The sequence below is a fragment of the Passer montanus genome, unplaced genomic scaffold (genome assembly GCF_014805655.1).
Source record: "Passer montanus isolate IOZ18808 unplaced genomic scaffold, ASM1480565v1 scaffold36, whole genome shotgun sequence".
Taxonomy (NCBI): Eukaryota; Metazoa; Chordata; class Aves; order Passeriformes; family Passeridae; genus Passer; species Passer montanus.
In genome coordinates this window covers 4789989-4815332 of record NW_024368374.1, presented here as the reverse complement: position 1 = coordinate 4815332, position 25344 = coordinate 4789989, and the positions used below count along the sequence as shown (strand labels likewise).

Genomic DNA, 25344 nt, shown 5'->3' with positions numbered 1-25344 from the left:
TCTCTTTCCTTTCTTTTCCTGTAAATTGTGAAGCTGCACAAATGAGCAGGAGGTTTTTTTGCCTAACACTTTGTCTGTGTCTAGGTTAGAAGCAAACAATATATCCCCTGAACACTCTAAAATCATCCATACTGTGTAGTGATGTTCCTTACTACAGTTTGGTTAAATTTTTCAATTGCATCAGTATGTCATACATTCTGTCACTGTCTCTGCATGTCAAATGAGTGAACAGGACATCTTATTCAGAGATTCCCCTTCCTCTTTTTGTTTATTTCTCACTGCCTTTTTCCAAATAACAGCTTCCAAGTCTTTTGCCTTCCAGCATGTTTTATCATCACACAACATAGTGGCTCTTTTCCTATCTGCAGACATCTGAAAGGATTTTTTTTCCTTAATCCTGTGCATGCAAAGGAGGAATTTGCACTTGTTTTGCAAATCTCTTTCAGACAGTCATTCTTTATCCAATTAAAAAATATGCATCCTGAAATTGCCAAAGGCAAAGTAATTGAGTAACTGCCAGCAGAATTGTAATTTTTCTGAAATGCTTTTCATTGCAGGACAGAAAGAAGATTATGGAACTGGGGATTTCAGCCCTGTTCTTAACACCCCTTACCCACTTGCATGTTTCCTCTTCCTTGTTCTCCCTGTCCTTGCACAGTACCTCTGCTCAGGCAGTGTTCTCTCCCTGATTTGGGGCTCTGGCCACAGGGGCCATTTTCACCTAGGCCTCCCTTCCCATTTTTGCAAGGCATTGTCTGAAATTTCCAGGGCACTTTGTTCAGAGCAATGTCTGGTTGCTGGGTTACCGAGCAATTACCTTTTTTCATTTTGAGGGTGGGCAATGAGCAGAGTGACAGTCTGAGACTGTATTTTGCTCCACATGAGAGTTGTTGTGATCATTTCTTGGGAGCTCTTCCTGGAGCATCCCCCACCAACAGCAGTGTGGGAGTTCAAAATACAGTGGGCTGAAATCTCAGGCTGGAACTTCTAAGTTGTGCTTTTCATACACTGAACTGCCTTTTAACTGCTCTTCCCAATGGACCTAACTGCATCCTGTGAGCCAAAACAAAAATGTGGCTGGCCTCCTTTTCATTGGAATTTAGTTTGAATTGCATGTTGCTGCTGTTGCAGCAAGTTCTCTAGTTTTTGCTTTATTTTACTGTATTATTCTTTAATTTCTATTCATTATTCTACTTGACTTTGGGATTTGGGCAGCTTAGATGATACTTCCACTGGAAATTATGTGCAATTTTATATTAAAGGATTTAATAATCTGTGCGGTATCCAGATTTACAGAGGAGTTTTATGTGTCAAGGATTTGGTTGGCTCTTGTACCAGATATGGTATCTGAGGCAGAAGAATGCTGGTTAAGTACAAATGTCTCCCACTTTCATTCATCTTAGCATGTATTCAGCTGGCCAGTACCTAATGCTCCTGCAGGTCAACTCTGTGAGCTCCATGTGTTCACATCGCTGCACTGTCAGTGCCACAGGACCATCACCTGCTTTGGTGCTGTGGTTTAGGTCTTCTGCCTTCTTGCAAGGATCAAGCTTGCAACAGCTGCACCCCAAGATGTCCCCCAGCAGGGCTGTGCCATGATGGGTAGATGGGTACCAGGAGCACCATGTCATTTTCTAATTTAAACAGATCTCTGGACTAGGAGATGTTTGTTCATGAGTGAATACCTTTAAATTTGAGATTGGGTCACTTCTGCACCCAACTGCTGTAGATTTTTTAAAACCAAAAATATTGAAATATTGGCATTGAAATAATTGATGTTTGGTTTCAGTTCTTGGAAACCTCAAGTATTTTTCCTGGTTTTAATGCTCTAGGCAGAGAGACTTGAAGTTAAAAAAAGACAAGAAGAAATGCAAAGAAGAGAGATGCTTCTTGAAGATCAAAAGTAGTAAGTAAAATTTGAAACCTATTACCTAAAATTCCTTGTATACTTGTCCTTTTGTTTGGGTTTTTAATTATTATTTAATATTATCTTATTTGTTTTCATTTTTTTCCCTGGTTTGGGGCTCAGGAAGGATTTGGCTTCTGTTGCTATTTTTTTCAATTTTTGACTTGAAACTTTTGACTTCAAGAAAATAGGCACAAACTGGACCACAGGAGGGTCCTACTGAACACTTTTTTTACTCTGAGTGGCTGAACATGAGCACAGATTACCCAGGCAGGTTGTGGATTCTCCATCCTTGAGCATATTCAAAAGTTCTCTGCAGCTGTCTCAAAGTGGCCCCACTTGAGCAGAAGGTAGGACAAAATGACATCCAGCAACCTCAATGATTTTATGATTCTGTGAAATATTCAAGCCTCCTCCACACTTCATTCTGTGAGAAATTTTGTCCTGTAGACCTCTCTTAGCTTCATAAAACATACACTTTGTCATGAAAGTTGCGAATTATAAAATGATTTTGTGCTTCAGTTGTCTAACTGAATCAATATGTAATTATTCAATCCAAGACTAATTATCAAAACAGAATCCAAATTACATCTCCACCCATTTATTTTGTTGATTAGTAAAGAAGTCTAACCCACATGTAAATAATGAGGACTTCCTCTATTTAGCGTAGTCCTACTTAAATGTGGAGATATGTTGTAAAGACCTATTTCTCAAGAATACCTCCTTAATGTCAGATTTAGATACAGCCTAAGTCCGGATATAATTAATTCCACTGGCAGTGAAGTTCCTGCCTTGCCCATTCACTCCACCCCATCTATTTGTTTTTTAACTGATCCAAACTGATTCTATCACATAATTAACACACAATGCTGTTTAGTCACCTTTACCTTTTTTATCTTTGGCTTCTGAAATTACTCACCTCTATTCTGAGCCTGATTGATTGCTTTTTCCTCCTCTGTAACCTTTAAAGAAGTCACTTCTGTCCAATGCTGGTGGCTCCAGTTCCTTCATCATTTGCCCAGACTCTGTTCTCTGTGAGGTACAGACATTTTAGTGCTTTGTCACTGACTCCAGCTTTTCTTGTATTTTTCCTTTTGTTTCTTCCCGTTTGCCTTTAGGCATAGCTCTTTCCCTTAATATGTTGCCAGTATTTGTCTCTAGATATTGGTGTTTGGCTTGCTGTTTATTCTGGAGTGGATGCCTACATACACACATTTTGATTCTTCAGGAATTCTGACGATTGCACAACTTTAGATCTCTGCCTGTTTCTGACAGACTAGACACTTGGATTCTCTCTGAGCCTAAATCAACAGCAGACACATCAGATCTTTGCAGTGCATGGTCCTCATTTAGAGGTCTTGCTTTTCCTCAGGGCATTGTCAGGGTTCTTGTCTTCCCATTTAATCTGATTTTTTATCTTAAGTCATATTCAGTTATGAATGATACATATCATTCCCTTCCTTCCCCTTCCCTGTCTGTACCTTTTTTTGCTTAGGGTGAAATGAATTCTGCTGTTGAATGCTCTTTTCCATTAAAAGTAAATTTGCTGTTGCAAAAGCAGGCCAAAACCCTCTGAAACATAGGAAAACAGGAAACTGCCACAAGTGAAAAATTCCTTCACCAAAAGGGTGGCCAAGCATTGGAACAGGCAGCCCAGGGAAGTGGTAACGTCACCATTCCTGGTGGTATTTAAAAACATGTACTTAGGGAATGGTTGCTTTGGGAAATGGTTGAGTGCTGGACTTGACAGTGCTGCGTTAATGGCTGGCCTTGATGATCGTAGAGGTCTTTTCCAGCACAAATGATTCCATGTGGGCTGCCAGGTTGTCCCCAGGTGGTGCAGGAGCTCTGGCTGCCTACTTGGCAGCTTCCTGGCAGCCATTCTGCCCAGTGATTAAGGAAAGCCTTGTGAGCATTCAGAGGGCGTCATCTCTGATACAACTGAAAGTGAAGATGGACTCATCACTACCATGTCTCAAGCTCCATTGCTTGAGTTTAACTATCAGAACATTATTTTTGTGTACTATGTATTGAACATACACCAGGTGGGCCCTGTAGATCCTTCACCTGGAGGAAGCAAGCTGAAAACCACCTACAGTGAATGCAATTTTGGTAAAGCAAAGCCCTTGCATGCTGCAGTAACTTAACACCAAGGAAACTTCCTCAACACTAAGGAAACTTTCCTGTCAGACCATCCAGGAGCCGCTCCATCAGTCCCTTCGCCTGAGCTGGGACTGAGGCCCCTTTTCAGCCACAGCCCCCACACTCACACCATCACACTATGCACCATCACACTATGTTCAAATCAGGGTTCCCTACCAGCTCAACCCCAGGTTTCCCACTGCAGACTCTCAGACATCCAGAGACTTCATTTAATCGTGGTGCAATAACTAAATAATAAAGTAGCATCTTGAGCTGGTGCTTCCAAGGAGGCTCCCTGAACAAAGGAACCCCTGGTCTTTTATCCCCGTGCAGTCTAAGCACAGGGAAGTCTGGGGGTTGTCGGTTCCTGCCATTTTTCCCACTGTCTATTCCTCTGGCCAAGTGACAGGTCCCCAGGCCCTTTGTTATGCTAAGGCTTGGCAGTTCATGGCCCTTTGCCTGGGACTCAGGCTCCAGCCTCCCAGGGCTCATCCTGCAGCTGGACACTGAGCTAGCTGTGCAGAATGTATTCCTCAGCAGACACAGTGACACTAGCGCCTTCCCTGGCCTGAAGGAATTCTCTGGTGAGCACAGGAAGAGGAGGGTATACCACTGGAGGGTGTTGAGGATGCATTGCTAAGAGACATTGGCATTAAGGAGCACAGCATCCAAGAGTAATGAGAAGCTGTGTGACATTTCAGATTTTGTGAAGTAACTCCATTGAAGTACTGCTGGTTATTAGTGACACATTCACATAGAAGTGCGTGATATTTAGAGATGTGCTTTTGCCTGCCATGCAAAAATGAGTGACTCATTACTTCCCTCCTCTAAGGCCCTACATCTAGAGGCAAAGAGAACAAATATGAGGTTGTGCCCCTTTCCTCACTGTCTCTGCTAGGATATTTTCATCTCCTCTTCTTGATGGGAGTGGAGGCAAGGAAGGTCATGTGTTGCATATAAAGCAGTGACCTCTGCAAAGTTGTGGCCTATAGAGCTATTTCAAAAGATAAGCTCCCTTGTTAGTCTGTCCTCTGTAAGATCTGTGGCTGCAACATCACAATTTTCCCGAGGAGATCAATGCCTACCAGCAGTCTCATTAACTGGGAAACCTTTTAAAATTGATCACCACCTCCAGCTGTATCAGCCTCCAAGAGGTACAGCCCAATCAGTACCTCTTCTGCATGAAGTGCCGCTTGTATTTGATAAGGAAAGGCTCTTAAGATTCTCATGTCATTAACATGCTCTGACAATAAAGTATGATGCTGCCCAGAATTTCGTTTTTCTGATTAAATTCCTGTCACTATTAAAAAAAAGAACTTCCCACTGAAATCCCCTTTGAAAGGCTCTAACATGAAGTGAGTGCTAAAAAGAAAGATTGTCTGTAACCTTGTGTGCTGTCTACAGAATATAGTTATTTCCCAGCTCTTGATAGCTTCTTTGTGTGCAACAGGTCTTTGAAAGTCAGCTGTATCTGTTACCACAGCTGTGTCTGTTGCTTGAATATGTGTTTGTGTCTTGTGAGAGGATAATCTAGACAGACATGCAGACTGCCATGAAAAAGTTTCTGCAAGCCTCACAATTTTGGGATCAGCCCCTCCTCTGACCCTGGTGGACTCAGACTTTGTCCAGTGGCTAAAACAGAAAAAGGTGTCTCCTGAAATAGCTGTCCATTAAAAGTCTTAAGAGGACACAGGAGCAGACTTTGGGGTGGAAAAGTTGCTGCATAAGCACGATTACTGTAGGTTGTGCTAACAGAAAAGAAGCACATGAGAGATTTGTTGGTGACAGTGTTGCTGTGGCTCTGTCCCTGCAGATTCCAGATTTAGAAAATGGGGAGTATGTGTTGACTTTTTACAGAAGCTACTTACACATGAAATGGACTCCTTCCTTCTGAGTCAGGGTATCCTGGATGCATTTTGCATTATTGGCCTGATTGTGTTTCTGTCAGAGTGCTTTAGAAGGTAAGGGAGGCTTGTGTACTCCCTACTTTGCAATTGCTAATCCATGCGAGGGAAGAACTGAGTGCACATCTTTCCAAAAGGACACAAGGAACAGAACTTTTCAGGACATTCCCTCTTTAGTTAGTACATCACATTTTTCATTTAAACAGTAATGAGGATGGATATGTAATGACTGGCTGTTTCAGAGGCTTGCTGTGCAGGCTGTGTGGATCTGTGTCTGAGCTGTAGGGTGTCTTACCATGCTGTTTTGGCCCAGATCTCTCATTAGATGCTTTTATTATATTTTTATTCAAACTTTCCAGAAATTATAGTGTTGGATGGGGTTCACTGTTTTTCTAGTAGCCATCTACCTATTTATGTAATGGAAAAAGCACTCTAAAAATTAGGGTTACTTTCTAACCCTATTTTTTATATGATGACTGTTGTGTCACTTCATCTTTCCCTTTGCTACATATTCATGCCTCTGTTTTTGTGAAGGTTGTATTCCTGTAAAAATTCCTGGCACAGCTGCACTCGGGTACATGTGCGCACTCAGTATATTCTGCTCAGAATTTGGAGCTGGAAACAGAATTTGCCAGAGTGTCTCTGAGTGCATATTCCAAACACAATGCAGGAGGTTCACCAAACCAAGCTGATATACACTTGGCTGCCAAAGCAGCTTTCTCAAAAGCCATAAAATGCAGGAGAATAAAACCTGAATCAAAACAGAATTTTTATTTATTTATCAATTTTTACAGGATAAATGCTAGTGTCCTTGCCAGTTTTCAGTCCCCTATGATGTGTGGTTCAAACAGCAGGCTGGCAACAAATTTTCCCCACAGAAGTGCAAGTGTAAACCTGACCAGACTTTTAATACAGGTTGCTAAAGAGAATGAAAGAGGGCTCGCACAAAAAGCATTTGCAGTCTTGAGAATCCTTTGTTTGCTTCTTTTTGCCACAATTGTCTTCGTTTTGTTCATTTGCTCCTGATTATTTTAAGCATTGTCAATTATTTAGCTAACAGGCAGAAAACTAGGCTTTTATAGACATCCAAAGGGGCTCTCTTGAGTGTAATAATGAAAGCAGTTTATTGAACGCCTGTGAGGTTGCTTTCTAATTGTGCGCATTAATCTGCCCATGCAAGCTGGCTGAAAATATAGAAGCAGATTGCACATGCAGATGGAGCACACAGAATGGAATGCAGTAGACTTATACGAAACTGCATTTTCCTTAAAACTGGATTTATGCTTATTACTTCAGATAATAAATGAAGCTTACATCTAAAATAACATCCAGGAATACTGGATGACTTGGTGGGAGGAACGAATAGTCGAGCTGTGCTATTTCATCCAGTCAGGGAAACAAAAAAAAGCAGGTGGGTTGAGAGGATAGATTAGTTTTGAGTGTGGGTAGAAAATTATTAAAATAATTCTGCTGAGAAAGTTGCTTTTTATTTTTCTTTAAACAACCTATTTTTATACTTTATTGAAGCCTTATACCTAAGATGAACTAGTGCCACATTTTTTGTTCTTATCCTCAAACTCAGGAACAGATGCTCAAGAGCTTGCAGACAAGAAATCCTCCTAGCCAAAGATAGCGGTGTTTGATAACTATCATTAAGTTTGTCCAAGTCATCTGTACTATGGTCTTGCATTACTGCCAGTGAAGTCTGTGAATACGTTATTAAGCTTGGTATGTGGCTACTGAGGGGATTTCTGTTGGAAAACAGGGCATTAAATATCTAGAGAACGGCCTTTCTTCAGAGTAAAGGGCATTGCAGAAGAGCTATCAACATCATACATTAATTTGATGTGTTAACAATTTCATGTACTTTTTTACCATACAGCCACTGACAAAAGGTGAGTCCTCCACCGATACAAACTCCAGAAATGAACATTAGTTCACACTGGCAGTTTTGGACATGGCTGATGTTTGTTTATGATTCTTACCCAAAAAGTGGACTCTGTCCTCAGCTCAGGGTAAGAATTGAGGTACAAGAGAACCATGATCCCTGTGGAGTTGAAGGCATGTTTGTTGCTGAAAATTAGAGATGTTTTTACTACCTTGCCTCTTGTCATGGTCCAGCTGTGGGAAACAGGGCAGTTGCTTTTAACCTTCTGAATTTAATTAGGCTGAGTAAACTGGCTATGGTAACCTCTGCAAAGAGGAGAGGATGTGAGAGGAAGCATGTGTAACTGCATACTAGCAAAAATCTTTGGTGGGAATATTTTCACAAATGGTATTATTGGCCCTCCAGCTTCATTCCCATTTTACCAAATTATTTTCAGTAGTGAAAGTGCCAACTACACCTCCCTTTGGAGTCTCTTTCTCCATCTTCCAACCAAGAAAGTGTTGGAGAGCTTCTCCTGTGGTAACATTTGATTTTGTAAGACCAGCCAGCCTACCTTGTGGGTCACAGCAAATGCCTGATCAAGATGCAGATGGCAGTGCACAAGGCAGAGCTCTGACTGAGGAAGGAACAAGGGCATCAGTGGAATCACACCCACCACGGACCTTACTAAAATGAAGGGCAACATTTCTTCTGGGTAGGCCTTTGCAGGGTTATGCAACTGATCTTAATTTCTGCAAAATTTGAGGAAGTTGTTATGCTTAGCCAGTTAAGCACGTTGGAGTGAGAAGAAGTTGTAGATATAATTGCTGGTGCTGCAAAAAATGTCTTGAATTAAATTTGGGGTTAAGTTTTTGTTGTTGGAATGTTGTTTTTTTTCTGAGAGGGTGAGTCCTCCTATTTTTAAAAATTATCATGAAACTTCTGGGTAGATGTGTGAAACTAACATTATATGTGCAGTATGCATGCTTCTTAGTTTTCCAGATGAATTGGAAGAAAATGGTGAAAAGTCACTTCAGCATTGCTTACAGGCAATTAATTTGGAAGTTGATGAGTCCAAGTCATTCAGCACTAAATGCTTCTTCTATGGTCTTAGTGGCTACTCAAGTTGTCTACTCTTTGCAATGACTATGATGATTTACCTGCTTTGGGTTTCTTTATTTTGATTTTTTATTACTATTTTTGAATTACTCTTAGCATACTTGTGCATGTTCATTAGAGCAGAATTTTAATGGTGGAGATCCTGCAGATCCTTGAGAAAACAAGAAGTTCATGAGCTGTCTTGTCAGTAGTAGTAAGAACTGGCCATTATATTTTACAAATTGTTAAGAGAAATAAATAGATTTATGATACATACAAAAGTATTGTGCTGCCTTTTTTTTTTTCTTTTTTTTTTTTCCAAATGTACTGGCATAAAAGCCAGTATATTTTTTGGTATACTGGCATTTCAATATTCATCAATTAAAGCAAAAGAATTAACTGCCACTGGTTCCATTGGGGAGAACTAATGAAGATTACAAGAAGCCTTTTAATTAATGTATTTTTAATGTTAGTCTGTAAAACAGACTTAAAGCTGAGAACTTTATATGTAGGCCGGAAAATTATTTTCTCTCTTTGTTCTGAGAGGAATACAGTCTCAAATGAAAAGCTTAGCAAGTGGTAATGTGTGACTCCTGCATGGAGGAAAATGCTGGGTCCTGAGTCCATATCCTCATTCATGTCCCTAAGTATGAATCCTTTTCGAGACTTTTATTATCCTTGTAGATGTGACAGTACTAAAAAACAATTGACACACAAAATTGACGACCTCACTCTGCAGAGGAATTTAAACCTTGGATCTTGCAACGAGATCGTTGTGGGTCTTCAGATCTTTCGCAGTTGCATTCTGGAGTCAGCTGTGGAGCTGTCTGCTTCTCAGCTGTCAGGGCTGGTGACCCTGTTGGATCATGTGGACTCCTACACAGGCCAGAGGAACCTTGGCCCACTCCGGCTTTTATAACCATCCCCACATCTCACCCCAGTGGGAATGTGGGCAGCATTTGGTCCCAAAGAGCAAGAAATGCATGTGCACTCGCAGGTAGCTTGTGAGTGCAGGCTGCCTGAATTACACCATTCTCAGTGAAACACCTAGCAAATTCATGGTTCTGCACTTTACACATACTTGTTGAGCTTCAAATAAATGGTTTTGCATAGCAGCTTTTTTTTTTTTTTTTTTTTAAAAAAAAAAGGCCTCTGCCTGAAGAGTAGCTGTGGAATGTAAAGCCATATATCCGAGGACCCACAGAGAGCATCTGCGCCATGGACTGATTGCCACTGTCATGCAACAGCCCCTTCTAGCACATTACTCAGTGATCCTGGCAACAGAGTTAGTATTTTCCCCTGACCCCAAATCCAGTATTGTGTTTCACTCCCCCACCTCTGCATCTGTACTGATAAATTTAACCCTGTCAATTGCTGTCATTTCTGAGGCCAACAGGCCTGAGAGTGCATGCTTCCATTGCTAGAAAACTTTTTTACCTCCCAAAATGGTGTGGTAACATATAAAATGCCTATTGGGAGCTGCAGTTGATATTCATTCTTGAACAGAAGCCTGGAGTTATTTGTAAAAGTGCTGTTAGGGACAGGTCAAAACTAGTCCAGGAATAGTTACCTCACTTTGGATGCTGAGTTGCCATGCTAAGAGTAGTGCTTGGTGCTATTAAGCACACCAGTATGGGAGGAAGCTGTTTTAACTAGCACAGCAAAAGGCTTTTTCCCAATGTTGTGATGGGAGATGGGGCTACCAAGACAAAATTCCCTCATAAGATCACTTCAGCTTAACCAGAGTACCAGTGGTTCTCTTCTTTTCAGACTAATGCTTAGGGACAGTCAGAACTCAGGCTAGCAGCCTGTTAGGAGGGTGCCTTCTTGGTTAGTCCAAATCCTGTATCTCCTTTTGCCTATCTCCTGTGTTTGAAGGGTATCAGGATTCTTCTGCATTCAAGTAAATTTCATCTCATGCTCGTCTTTCCTTAATGTTACTAAGTTTAGAGGAACACATTTTAGCATTTTTGATTAGCTATTGAAGTTTTAGCAAGTGAATGAGATGTTGCTCCAGCTGTCTGACTGTGTACTGATACGCTGGTTTCCTTCTGGAGATACTACTTTCCTTTCCAGAACATTAATTAAACAGTCAACTCATCGAATTCTCTCTTTCCATGCAGCCTGGTTTAAACTATGTTCTGCATTGTTATGACTGCAGTTTAGTTTTATGAAAAATACCATTCAGACACTGTCTGGCAATCCTAGGTGCATTGCTAGGTTTCCACAGAGATTACACACAACACATTAACATATATAAGACCTGACTCAAAAATCTGAGTCCTTTTCTTGTGATAGGAACACTTCATCAAGGTATTACTTAATTTGCTGAAGTCAGGTGTTTCTCTAAGGCAGTGCACAGTCTTGTTGAGGAACTTTATTTGCTTCTACTCTTGTAGTCATCTTTTCTGATACTGAGTAAACTTTTCACCTATCAGTGTGCTGATCTGCGAAATTCAGTGGCCTCCACCACATTTTAATGCAAATAATGAGAAGTTCCACATACTCCATTTAATTCTCTTGCCATCGATAAAGAATTAGAGCAAATAGGTATAGCACCAAGTTACCACATATTTTTTCGCAGAGCTTCGACCTTCTCAAATATGCTCTAGATTTTCTGTAGGAGTTCTCAGTCTTCCTGGTGTAGAAATAAATTGTTATTTCACCAGTTTTAGCATAGGTAGAGGGACACAAAATCTGCAATTTAAATCTTTGCGTTCCCAAAATTATTTTGTGCAAACTTACTGCTTAATAACTCATCTTTTGTGGAAAAAATTTGAGTGCTTAACACTTGTGTAAGAAGACTATTAATTTGTTCATCCTTTATGTATAAGTACTTTGTAGATCAGGGAAAAGAGTGTTTCATCTGGTTCTTTCTTTATTGTGCATTGTCTAAGGTTTGTTAACTACCCAGGTAATGGAGGAAAGGGAGTGAACTGGGAATGGTGAGACTCTAAAAGCCCGACTTGCCAGAATTTGAGCAAGTACTTTGTACCTGAAGTGGTAACACAGTTTTGTATTGTGTAGAGTAGCAGAGAAGAGCTTGTGGTTTCTTGTTCCTTTTCCCAACTTCTCAATATATCACTCCTCACTGACCAGCAGGGCATTTTACCAATAAAATATTTACTCACAGTTTTAGATCATGGAGTGAAATATAAAACACACTTGGTAGTCTGTTTCAGCTGTTAATCAAAATCAGTCTTCAGCAGCCAATGCTTTTTCTCTAAGTTTAAGTCTTTGGTAGTGGCATCTTCCCCTACACAGAGCTAGCTGGTTGCCCTGTGAGAAGAGTAAATCTTTGCATTCAATATATCTTGAAGCACTTTTTCTGCTCTCACTTCAGTGCTTTCATGTTTTCCAAAGCTGTACACAGAAATAAAATTGCCTCTTTACTCTAACTCTGTTCCTTTGAGTGAGAAAAGGCTTCAATATACGTGCCTGGGAGTGCAGGTTAAGAAACTGATTCCTCACCATAGCACACAAACTCCCATCCTTTGTTTTTGTGTGTGACCTAGTTTAATTGTACTTGGTCGAAACTGTGAGCAAAGTGATGCTACTTTGAAATTCTGGGTTTGTTAAGCATGCAGCTGGAAAAAGAAAATTGCCCTTGCCAGAATAAGAAATGAAAATATTGTGCATTAACTAAAGACAAGCATTTTTTTTCTTGTTGCAAAATGCTTGAAAGCCTTTCTGCTTGATAAAGTAATCTGTTGCAAGGCAGCATTGTTTTAACTGTGAAGGAAAATTTCTGAAAATAATCTTTTAAAGTACTTAGCTGAGATTTCTAGATCTCATAGAAAGATTTGCAACAATTCCTTGAAGCAGTTGGCATCCTCATGAAGTCCAGTGATACGTGAGTCTGCTGTATAGGAGCTTTACAATGAGGAAAGCATAGCCACTGTACACCCCAAATATGCAAATGACCATAATTGTTTGCTTAAAAAATCATCCCAGCAAATGTCTTATCCACGATGTGGATTCTGTATCCTCTGTCCCATTTGTCTGTTTCCATAACCTTTTTTTTTCTACCTGTGATGTTTTTCAGCAGACACATGATAAAATATCTAGGCTATATTCCAAGGGTGGAATAAAAAGCTGTGTTTATTTTTATGGAAGCACTAACAATTCTATTTGGATTGAATTTCTTCATAGCAAAACCAATGAATTACTGAACAGATTGGATGTGGGTTTGCCAAAGAGTGATTCCTGTCAGATTGCTAATCCTGGCCCAGAATCTACAGCATGGGTAAGCAAAACCATAGTGTGTGCTGTATTTCCTATCAGCTTTCCAGGTGCTGTCAATAGTGTAATGTTAGAATATCCTAATTGAGTTTAATTGCTGAGATGTAACCCAGTGAGTACCAAGGAGCCTTTCTGGGTGAATGAGACTGCCTACCTTGTCTCTTCCACACTGGCAGGGTATTCTGCATTGTAGAGGACTTTCTCTACCAGAAAGAGAAAGATCTCTTTCTGATAAATGAGAACCAGATATATATTCTAAGGTTAGATGAGAATCTTAAGTATGCCCTGTCCCCATTCACTGGTGGTAGGCTTTTATGAAATCTCAATAAATTAAGCTCAGCAGATGCTTTGCTGCATTAAAAATCCTGTCAAAAGAGAAGCTTGTTTCTCACTGCATCTTAAAAGTGATTCTAAGACACTGCTTGGGGTCTTTGTCCCAGTTTGAAGTAGTCTTGTAAGTATCAGTGTAATTAGGAAATAGATAAAGTATTGCTGCAATTTCATTATTCTTATTGACTCTAAGAGGCTTTTTCACATACAATTAGTCTCTTCATGTATAAACTAAGTTTTCCTACTAATGTAGAAAGTTTCAGTGAGGAGTATTAACCCTGAAAGAGAAGTATTTCTCCTGTAGGGAGGTTTGTAATTGGGGAAGGACAGAGAACAGGGAGCCAAGCAGACAGAAATTAACATTGGAAGCAACTGAGCAGAAGTATGGAAGTATCTGGTCTAGGCAGCCCTCTATTGTATACAGCCTTGAGCACCAGCTGTTGGGTAACAGGAAGGGAAAATTTGCCTCCATATTTCCTCAGATGACTTAGAAATGGGAAAAAAATCCTCCCTTTATAGAAATTGCTGACAACAGGATATATGACACATCTGTCTTGCCTCTAGTATCTCTTCCTGGTTTTCATTGAAAGGGATGAAAAGGGAAATTGATACTGAAAATAGGCTGCATTGCAGGATATATGACACATCTGTCTTGCCTCTAGTATCTCTTCCTGGTTTTCATTGCATGAAAAGGGAAGTTGATACTGAAAATAGGCTGCATTCCCCTTTAATTTTTCAGGATACCTTGTATCTCTAAACCCTAAAGACATTTTGGCAAAGGTGGGCAGCTATGTAGCTAGAAAGTACCAACTTCTGCCCAGCACTGCTGGACAGAAGGTCAGTTGTGGGAGAGTGCCTTTCAGACTGTATTTTGTAGTCCTGGGTGAACAACCAGGATGAAGGGATATGGAAAGAGAGAAAAGATGTCTTGAAACCACGTCTACCTCCCTCTTGAAGTACCCAACACTTCAAACAATGGGGAGTTTGCTCATTGGTAAGGAAGCCCTAGCTCTGCAGCTTTTGTACGATGTGAGCATTGAACTATGAAGACAAGTGAGCTCATGTCCCCACAACTGACTTGGGTTTCAGCATTTTGGTGTGCTCTCTTCATATCCTTACAAAAGTGGGTGAATTGCTGAAGGAGCACTAAACTATTTCAGTTGTACAGGTCCTTGGCTTTCTGCTTCACCTACCTATGTGTGGCTTTCTCATTCCATGTTTTGACAGGTTTCTCAAAAAGTTGTGCCAAATTGCATCCCATAGTTCATCTTTCACTCCACTCGTGTCCAAGCAGATAAAGTACATCATTTATCTGTACTGTTCTTTAGTACTAGCTGACATTATACTTGTATTTTGTGTGGCTGCATTTCTGTAGCTTTGTGAATCAAATAATCACTTGTTTGTAATGCAGCAATGCAGGTAGCAAAGTCTTCCCAACCAGCCTGGATGAGGGCCAGTCTATAGGCATAGACACAGCCTCTGAGCCAGGAATCCAAAGGACGTGACCAATGAGTTCTTATCTAAATAAACTTGGCATGGCACCAAAATGCTAAACCAGTAGGAAAACCAGGACTCTAATTTGGATGTTACCTTGAATGTGTCCTTTGTCTGGAGTAATTAAGAGATTCAGGAACAATGTATTTGAAATAGTGAAGTGTGATAAGCTTAGGATGTGCCCAACATGCATGCTAAAAGGGGGAATATACATACATGTATGTGATTTTTTTTAAATTTGAAAAGCTTGTTCTGAAAACAGTCTGGACAATGTGATGCTGATCAAAGGTTTTACCCCTCACATAATTTCTTGGATAGTGGTATTAATTTAGCACAACTAGCTCAAATGTTACGTCCATGAACAAATTTGACTTCTTTTGAGTGACTCTGTCATTGATGACTTTTTGGGCCTGCTTATTTAATCAAACTCATAATTAATTTTAATCCTGTCTTTCAAAGTGTGACCAATCCTGTGTAGATTTTTATTGTCTTCCAACTTGATTAACATATTTTCCACACAATTCTCCAAGCCATTACAGAGAGTAATGAATAATATCGGACCCAGAATGAGTCTCCCTGGACACATGTAGCAACTTCTCCTAGCTCAAAATTGAGCTATTAATAATTTCTTTCTCTACTCAGTCTTTTTAGCAAATTATGTGCCTGTTGTTTTAATGGTGTCGTTCTGCATGCATATATCAAATTTTGGAAATAGTCTGTAGACCTGTAACAAATTCTTCACTTAAGTCAAGCCTGCACAATTCTTGTATTAAATTACACTGGCTCATTTTTAAGTGTGCCACCCTATGTCCCTGCTCAAAGACCTTACAGTAGAAGTTCCAGTGTATAATATCCTAAGGATCCTCTGAGACCCTAATTATAGGTTGGCTTTTTGCAAACAATTAAAACTTGTGAAAGACCAGGGCTAGTTATTGTAATGAAAACCTACTGCACAGTTATTACATTATTCATGATGTGTAGTTCACATTTTCAATTTTCCTGATGCCTCACAAATAATAGCAGGTTTTATTTCTCCTGTTGCCCTACCTCCATAAAAAAATCCTATGTTCCCCTCTGATACAAGGCCTCCATTCTGCTTTTTCATCTTGGTAATGCTTTCATTACTTTTTTTTTCCCAGAATACCCCATCTCTCTATCATGTATTCTGACAGTGTTTTCTGAATGCTCAGGATATCTGTATGGTTGTCACTGGGACACAGAATAGCACTTGTTGTGACTACCTGGGTGTGATGCACATGTGGACATTCAACCAAACCGAATGACTGAGAGGCTCTAGGCCACTTCTTGTTTAAATTCTAGTCTTGAGACGAATCTGTTTCTTAAGTAACTGGAATCATTTGACCATTTGTGTTTGTTAATTACCCATATAACAATTTGAGAATAAGGTTTGGGAGTTTGGCCCTGCTCTCACCACACTAATACATTTTTATTTTCTGCTGAACAATAGAAAAGAAGCCATGCTTATAAGCAAGCTCTTCAGGAGGATGAAAACAGAAGATTAGAGGAAATGAGGCAAGAACAACGGAGGAAGGTAATTATACATTAACAGTTTACATATTGTATCATTTTTGCATGCTGTGAAACCAATTAAATACACTGATTACTTGTAGCCTACGCACAGAGCTTCTCTTTAGCAAAAGTGATTCAGTCACTGTTTTCAAATATTGTGAGAGAGATGAGTCAAGCTGTAAAATTTGAAGAGGGACAGGACAATTATCTTCTGAGTTCAAGGCTGTTTGCATCTGGAAAATGAGCTTATTTTCACCTCTTCACTTGAATAACTGTGCAGAAGGTTTTTTGACCATGGCAACTGATTTCATAGGCTAAGGAAACCAGTTTACTCTCTTGCAGGCAGAAGTTGTCTTACTGAGAAATTAAGGATGATCTCTCTGAATTGTCTCTTTCTAGAGAATTGAGGGCCATGGCCCCTGCTTTTTCAAAGAATGCTCAGATTTCCTGTTAATTATGGCATGCCTCTCTGTGCCCTTGCTGACTACCCAGGTTTGACTGTGAAAGTACAGGGAGGGCAGAACCTGAAAATCTAGCAAATCATTTGAAAATATGTGAGCAAGTGCTGAGCCACTTGCTGTGCCTCTGCTGTTGCTAACATCCAAATTAATGTTAAGCTACTTCCCCAGTGGGAGAATTTTAGCACAACAAATTCCATACAGTGAGTTTCTTCTAGAACTGGAGAAGTTACTCATTCCCTGTCACTGATATCTTTCTTTACATGCTGGGGATGTGCCCTCATTGCATAGTATTCTAATAAGTATAATTCTGGGGAAAAAAAAAAGGTGGGGCAAAAGGGAGTCTCTTCATTGCTATCCCATCAGGTATATGCTTATTCCCAGAACCTATACAGAGGAAAAATTTTTGAAAGTCAGCCTGGATGGGTATAGGGCTGGTTCCTGTTGTAGTCTGTACATGCATCCTTCCAAAGAGAAAATAACTACAGATGTAAATTAGCACGTCCCTAATTCATAGGTTTGGTTTAAGGGACTTGTGTAAAGCTGTAGACTCTTTAGCAATTTCCATGGGTTGCTAAGGAGGTGTTGGCTGCTTCTAAGGCTGCCCTTGTTTGCTATGTGGTTCCAAGGTCTCCTTGCCTTCACAGTTGCTGCTACCTATTGTGCAGAGTAATGCACTACTTACAAACCTACTGTAAATAATATGGATTTTAAGGGCTCCAATAATTGTCCCTCAGATATATGTTGGCTCGTTTCTACTTCAAACTAATATTTATTAAAGTAATTGTGAATTCTGTCTTGTGTGTACCTCCTAGCACAGTGTAGCTATAAAATGTGTAGGTATTGTCAGTTCCCTTTTTTTCTTCAGAACAGGTTTTAGTATGTATTGCTTGATTTAGAAATTTTCAGTACACTTTGAACAGTGCATCATATGCACACAATATATTTCAGAACATTACTCCAAGAGAGGAGTCGGCATATTGGAAAGTCAGATACTGAGTTTTAATTTTCAGGTTGAATAGTTATTTAAAATAGTGAAAATTGAGGTTGGCTTTTTTATTTCTTAATCCTGTTTCTTCTTTTAGGGCTAGACAAATATTGATACACAACACATTCTCAGTTATTGATTTTCTCCATACACTTATTGCATAGTTTTTACTTAATGTTCCACTTAAATTGATTTTAAAAAAACCCCAGTCATGTGGTTCCATTCAGTTATTGAAGCTTTTATCTAAGCACATCATTTTATTTTAGTTTCTATTCCTACTGCTGTGCAGTTGCTATGGAAAATATGAAAGATGGGTCTGTTCCTATGCCTTCCCCCTTGCCCTGCAAGCCCAAATCTCCTTTGCAGAAGGATCTGCAACTTCTTGGTTGCATTGCAGGCAGAAGGAGCTGGACAAACAAGGACACATACAGACCAGAGTCATATCAACTCTGTTTCCTTCACATTTTTGGCTAAAATTGCATGAGCAAACTCTCCTCTGAAAATAATTCCCTTTGGCACTGTTTATACACCTTAATATTGTGTAAGGCTGGTAGTCTGCTGCAGTGCTGAGAGCTGGTATGTGTTCCCACCACACCATTTTCAACAAGCACCATTTCCCTCCTCACCCTGAAGGGAGCCCCAGGGAGCTGGAGGTGACTCAACACATCACATAGCCCAGGTCTCATCTTCTGCTTGCACTCTGTAGAGGCAGGAGGGAAAGAACATGTCTCCTTCTTACTCCATGGGCATGCACTGTATTTGCTCCTGACTTTGGCTTTCACCCCCCTTTGACCCACTGGGAAATTCAAATCTGTGTTTTGGGACAAGGGGAAGTAGACTGCTGTCTGGCATACCCCCTTAAATGTAGGACTGTAGATGTCTGAATCCTGTAACTTCCCAATTTTAAGGCACAAACAAAAAATTATCCACATGCTGAACAGAAAACCAGCTCAGTTTTTAACATAGTGCTGTCACATAAGGAAAATGCTGCTGAGAGAAGTAGCTGACTTCAACTGAGGTTAACATCCTGTGGAATTAATAGGGTTTACAGCGTAAGTATGTTAATTAAAAGTAAGTTTGTTTATTTGTTTATTTATTTGTTTGCTTTTCACTTTTATCATTGCCAGGCTGAATTACTGGAATTTAAACAAAAGCAGGAAGAGGAAACCAGGACAAGAGCACTTAAAAGTGAACAGAGGAGGTAAGATGCAAAAAATGCAGAATGAACTCTAATTGAATTTCCACCTGGAAAGGGTCTCAAAATTTCAGGCACTCATGCTTCAGAAGACCATTGCAATGAGGATCCCTGACCTCAGCTCTGGTTTAGCTTTGCTTTCAAATGAGATCCTAATATCCATGATTACAACTGCTCACTGCTTGCAGTATGACCCAGAGTGCCTTTCTCACTTTATTTATCCTATCAGCATAGGATACAGCACAGGGTAGAAAATATTAATAGTTTTATGGATGACAATTAGTACAGTAGCTTCAGCTGGGACACACTTGATCTGTGTATCTGTATATGAACCTAGATATCTATATATTTTTATTTTTATATCTATATTTTTATTTATTTTAGAATTGTCTACTTGTCCATGCCACATCTTGTGGTTGACTGTCTCTGAGGTTAGCAAGCAGAGCTAAACCTGGGATTTGGTATCGATTCAGATGGAACCTGCAGTGCAGCAAGGCTCTCTGCAGCTGCATTTCCTTGTGCTCCAGGCTGTGCCCCACTGCTGTGACCTCTCTGTGCTCAACACTTCTCATCTTCCACTTCTGTCACTTAACTGACTTTTCATTATCCTGAAGCACAGCTTTATTCTCAGCTTTGTGTTCTGCTGGTAAGAAGAAACAATGCTCAGGTTCAAAAGTAAAAACAACATTATTTTTTTTAAATCATTATGTAAATATAAAAAAATTGCCTACTTCTGTAGGCAACCACTCTTCAGACTGCTTTCATTTCTTTTTTTATCTAGCAAGGACATTGAAATAATTACCCATTGACGTTAATGAAGGATTTTTGATTCAGTCCATCTCATATGCCTAGACAGAAATAACCCAGTATTTGCTTTTTATCTCATTCTGACTAATGTTGTGAAACATTAAAACAACAGTCGGGATTTTTGATTCAGTCCATCTCATATGCCTAGACAGAAATAACCCAGTATTTGCTTTTTATCTCATTCTTACCAACACCATTGTGAAACATTAAAACAACAGTCATGTCTAAGCATGTGTGTCAGTCCTAAGCAGTAATGAAAGGGAAAAAGAAACATTTTTCCAGAGAATCATAGAATGATTTGGGTTGGAAGGGACCTTAAAGCTCCAACCTCCCTGCCATGGACAGGGATACCTTCAACCAGACCAGGTTGCTCAAAGCCCCATCCAGCCTGGCCTCAATGCTGCCAGGGATGGGGCATCCACAACTTCTCTGGGCAACTTGTGCCAGTGCCTCAGCACCCTCATAGTGAAGAATTTCTTCCAAATATCCAATCTAAATCTACCCCCTTTCAGCCTAAAGCCATTGTCCCTTGCCCTTTATCACATGCCCTTGTACAAAGTCCCTCTCCATTTCTCTTGTAGCCCACTTCAGAGACTGAAAGGCTGCTGTAAGGTCACCCCAAAGGCTTCTCTTCTCCATGCTGAACAATCACAATGTGAAAATATTTAAAACAGATTGAGGAAAACTGTGTATTTGTCCATGCCTTCCAGATTGATAGAGTAGTGCAAGAAAATGCTAGAATTTCACAGCTGGATGGAAGAGAAAATTGTCTCTATTAGTAACAAGCTTAAGTGGGTTCTTCCATTTTTTATTAGGAAACCAGTACTTCCAGAAAATTTCCTTGTGCACTGAAGGCTGAAAGATTACCTAAGGTGACTTGTCAAAATATGTAACCTCCCTAAAAAGGTGGGTGGTGGTACACAGGTCATCTTTCTGTGGAGAATTTTGGTGCATTATTGCACAGCAGCCAAGGTGTGCCTTTTAATTCCAACAGGCTGATCCCAGGATAAGGATGCATCTGGTGAATTGAAAATTAAATCCACCTGATCTCATGCCCATCCATGGTTATGCACAGACTTGAAAAATACAGGAAGATGGGCACTGAACAGATGGGAAGGGAAAGCCACTCACAGAATGTTAAATTTCAGTAGTTTGTGAACTTCTCAGCTGCCTTCCATCATATTCTTTTTTTTTTTTTTTTTACTTTAAGGGTAAATAATGCTTTCCTGGACCGACTCCAGAACAAAGCACAGTCTAATAACATCTACCACCCTGGATATAGTGGACTACCTCAATAATGGCACCTTGGTAAGTTTTTTGGTACAGAATGGAGAAGCAATGAGATTGTTTAAACATTGAATTTTTCTCCAGACACAATTGTATGTCTATGTGTGCTTAGCCTGCTGGACAGAACTTTCAGCCCTGGCTGGCTGTCCTTAATACCTTTCCAGAAGAAATTCTGTCTAAAATATAAGTTGTTCAAATGGCAGGAGGGAGAAACAGCTGCTCTTGCAGCAGAACTCAGTGGCCTTGTGTGTCAGGTACTCACTGCAAGGAGCCACATCCAAAGTACTTCCTTAAGTTCAGAAAAAGGATAGTGAATTCATTAGGGATTTTTTTAAAGTCTTCAAATGGAAGGTGCTAGGATGTGCTGTAAATATTTTAATATGGTATTGAAGTTGGAGGAAAAAGAATCCCAGCTCTATGTCTGTATCTACCTATCTATCTACCTACATCTTTCCAGGTACAGCTGTTCATTTTTTACCTATATAAAATTATGACAAAGAATGCTCAACTACATTTCATTTAAAAACAGTATTTGTAGGGATTCTTTAAAGAAAAGATATCTTGACTGTAAAGATATCTGGACTGAAAAGATATCTTGACTATTATACATCCATTCATTTTTTCAACTATTCTAATGAGACCTTAATGTGATTGTTGTTTAGAATTGCATGTTTCAGTGTAAAAAAAAGTGATTATATGTATTCCCCATCATGGAATTTTTCATTAGGCTGAAATTCTGTTGATGAAAGGACCCTAGTACAGGAATGGAAGAGTTAGGAGGATTAAGAAGCAAAATGATGAGACTCTAAGAGACTTTAGCGTGTGTGGCAGTGTAGAGAAAGGTGTTTAGTTGATAAAATGCAAAAGCTTGAGTTGGATTAGTTGGTGAGGATGTGTATGTTAGCCAGTGAATATCAGGATGAGTTTGGTTCAAGCATCTCCAAAGTCAAGGCATGGTTAAAAAGCAGATATTTTGCAACTGGAATTTTCCATGTACTGGAAGTGGGAAAAGGGTGTCTTCATCACTACAACACTACAAGCTTTGGGCAAGTCCTGGGCTCAGGAACTTTGTGCTGCCTCTTGGTCTTGGTGAGAGGAGACAGGATGTGCCAGCTCAACCTCCCATCAGGTCTTTGAGCAGACATTATGGCCTACTGATCTGAAACATGAGCACATCAGGCAGTCCAGAGGCTGATGGAAGGCAAGTTACAGATGTCCAGGCTAGTTAAAGAGTGTGAGTAAGAGATCACATTGTATGGCAGGCCTGAGCCACCTCCTGAAGGACAGCATGTCTGCAGATAGCAGAATTAGAGACTTCAGGCAGGACACAGCCACCTGATAAAGTGAAAGAGCAAAAGGTAAAGTCTGCTGGAGGGTGCTTGGTTAACAAAGGCAGCAAAGGCACTTCGTGTCGTTTACCCCCATTTGTGTACCATTTCCTGATAAACTCCAAGGAAAATGTGTGACACAGCCAAGATGCCCAACACCTTACTTGAGCACCTCCATCAGAGCACCTGCCTTCACCCCTGGAAAACTTGCCATTGTCTGCAGAGGTGGCAGGGGTTTGCCTTTAGCCAGATGTGCACATCCTCTTCCACAGGGTGAGTGTTGGTGTCACCAAATGAGTGTGCTCAGACTGGGCACAGTTTTAACAACCGATGACTATGTGAAGGGGTTTTTTTTTTAATATATAAATTCAAAGAATGCATTAACATAAATGCAATAAAACCCCATGTATGGAAGTGATAAATGTCCTACTCTGTTATTTACTTAATGACTCCCAAAGAGCCTGCCTTCTGTTGTGTAATGCTAGATCTATTTTTCCTTTATGTTATAACGTGAGATTTGAAGACTAAACAGAGAAGGAAAAGATTAAAATATGAAAGAATATGTCATAATGGATAGGAATTAAAAAATTAGTATTGGTAACAAGTACAAGAAAGAAAAATAATCTCTCAAAAGATAGGTTGAATGCAGCAATCTTAGTATCTTTGATTATACCAAGATTCTTCTCATTTCCTTTGGGATTTTAAAAAAAAGAGCTGAACTCCAGGCAGGGCTTACAAGTCATGTAGTCTGCAGCCTGGCATTTTACATTACAAGGGAGCTGACTGAAACAGGTCAGAATATATACTAAGATTAAAAGAAGGTAAAAAAGTTCCCAAAGACCTAAAGGTATTTTTTGAGCCTATTCCATCTGTGCAGTGGCACCAAAGAGGAAATATTTGGTCTCTTTCCTTATTGTATTTTTTTTCCTGTTTGAACTCTTTACAGTCACGACAACCTCACACTTAACAGAAACTGAATGTTGTGCTCTATTGTTGATGTACCTACTCTATTTTTCATTGTTAGTTCTATTAGCCTGGTTTCCTAAAGAAATGAAGTTTGTACGATCACACTGTCTGTCTGCATGTAATAAGATTTCCCAGCTGCTGGCCAATCTTAGCCAAATTTGAAAGGGATTATAAGTCTCAGAGATAATTAAATTTCTGTGTGTTTTGTGAAAAGCAGTGACTAGCATAGGAGACAGCCTAAAACAGTGCCCGCTCTGAGGGGTGGTGCATTCTCTGCATTGTTTGACTGCAGCCCTCTGGCGGATCAGCGTGGGCACAGCTCCAGAGCAGCTGCAGCTCTGCCCTGATTTCCTGGGGGCTAGGGGATTCAGAAAGGGACATGGATATCACAACAAACATGGAGAAAAGGGGAGGAGGCTGAATATATTGTGTGTGTCTGGGAAGAGGGCAGGAGAGCAGTTACATTGTCCAATTGTCCCCTAAGCAATAGGGAATGAGTTTTCATTAATTCAAATCCCCTCCAGACATTTTGTGTTTTATTAGGAATATTTATAAGCTGTTATATCGAGAAGGATCTTCATTACTGTAATTTTTCCTGCCTTTTGGATTACAAATGCCAGGGCACTCTCTGTGTGGCTATGTAATTTCCTTGTTTAATGGGAAAACAACATAATGAAGTTCTACTTCTATCTGTGAGCTACTGCACCCTTGAGAAAGCCCCGAGTCTTGCTGTATGCCATCAAGAAATTTTTAATGCTCTTTGCACTGCCTTTGATATAAGGATAAACCTTTCAGGATAGGAGGATAAGAATATTACTGTTGTCCTTTCAATATCCAAGTTCAATAAATAAGATCATATAATGGAATCACAGAATGGTTTGGGTTGGAAGGGACCTTAAAGATCATCTAGTTCCAACCTGCCTGCTACAGGCAGGAACACCTTCCATGAGACCAGCTTGCTCAAAGCTCCAGCCAACTTGGCCTTCAGCACTTCCAGAGATGGGGTATCCACAGCTTCTCTGGACAATCTGCTCCAGTGCTTCACCACCCTCACAGTAAAGAATTTATTCCTCATTTAATCATTACTCAGCTGGGACTTAGAACTGAAACAGTATTTGTTCACTGTTTTGTCACAAATTATCAGTAAAACACTTCTGTTGTTAAAAAAGAATAACTTTAAAACAGTTGCACATTTTGTTATTCAATGCCTCATGAGATTTGCCGAAGTGTGTGGGGATTTGCAGAGACTAAAAGCTAATGCATGGCAAGCCTGTAACAGAGACCCTGTTAATTTTTTGAATGAAAATGTGGCACTGTCAAGTACCCTTATGTTTATTCTGTAAATGGGGATAGGTCACATTGGGAACATATGAAATTTATAGGTCTCCTCTTCTTTAATGAGATACTCGTTGTCTTGCTGAAACTCTCTGAGCCATAGCAAACCCAGAATCTAGAAGGCAAGGGGACATATTGCATCTTCCAGTCTCATGTCTCCATTATATCCAATGTGATGCATAAGAATGAGAAATGCTCCCTTGAGTGCTGACTCTGCTCTTTATATGGATGCATAATTCTAGATATTTGCTGTGCAAAGCAACTGTGCCCTGAATACACAGGTGTAGTGGGACAGGAAACCCCATTCTCTTCCTTTCCCATGTGCAGAACAGGAACTCAGTAAGATGCTGGATAAATTTTCCTTTGTGGAAATATGATTTACAGATGAAACTATTTTGAATAAATATGGTTTGTGGGTTTGCACTTTGTTTAGTTCTTGCAGCATGACCCATGGGAAAGTTTCTTTG

At 40.0% G+C, this 25344-nt stretch overlaps 1 protein-coding gene across 3 annotated transcripts in view; it reads left to right on the top strand.

The window, feature by feature from the left end:
* Window positions 1-25344, top strand: part of EPSTI1 (epithelial stromal interaction 1) — a 55351-nt gene that overhangs the window by 21219 nt on the left and 8788 nt on the right. For all 3 annotated transcript variants that reach the window (XR_005628356.1, XM_039716782.1, XM_039716780.1), the window contains exons 6-10: window positions 1833-1906; window positions 13070-13163; window positions 16452-16535; window positions 19087-19160; window positions 21172-21269. Coding sequence is in view for 2 of the 3 variants with exons in the window: in XM_039716782.1 (XP_039572716.1) it covers window positions 1833-1906; window positions 13070-13163; window positions 16452-16535; window positions 19087-19160; window positions 21172-21259 (414 nt within the window). In the remaining variant the exon portion in view is untranslated. The remainder of the gene's footprint in view (window positions 1-1832; window positions 1907-13069; window positions 13164-16451; window positions 16536-19086; window positions 19161-21171; window positions 21270-25344) is intronic.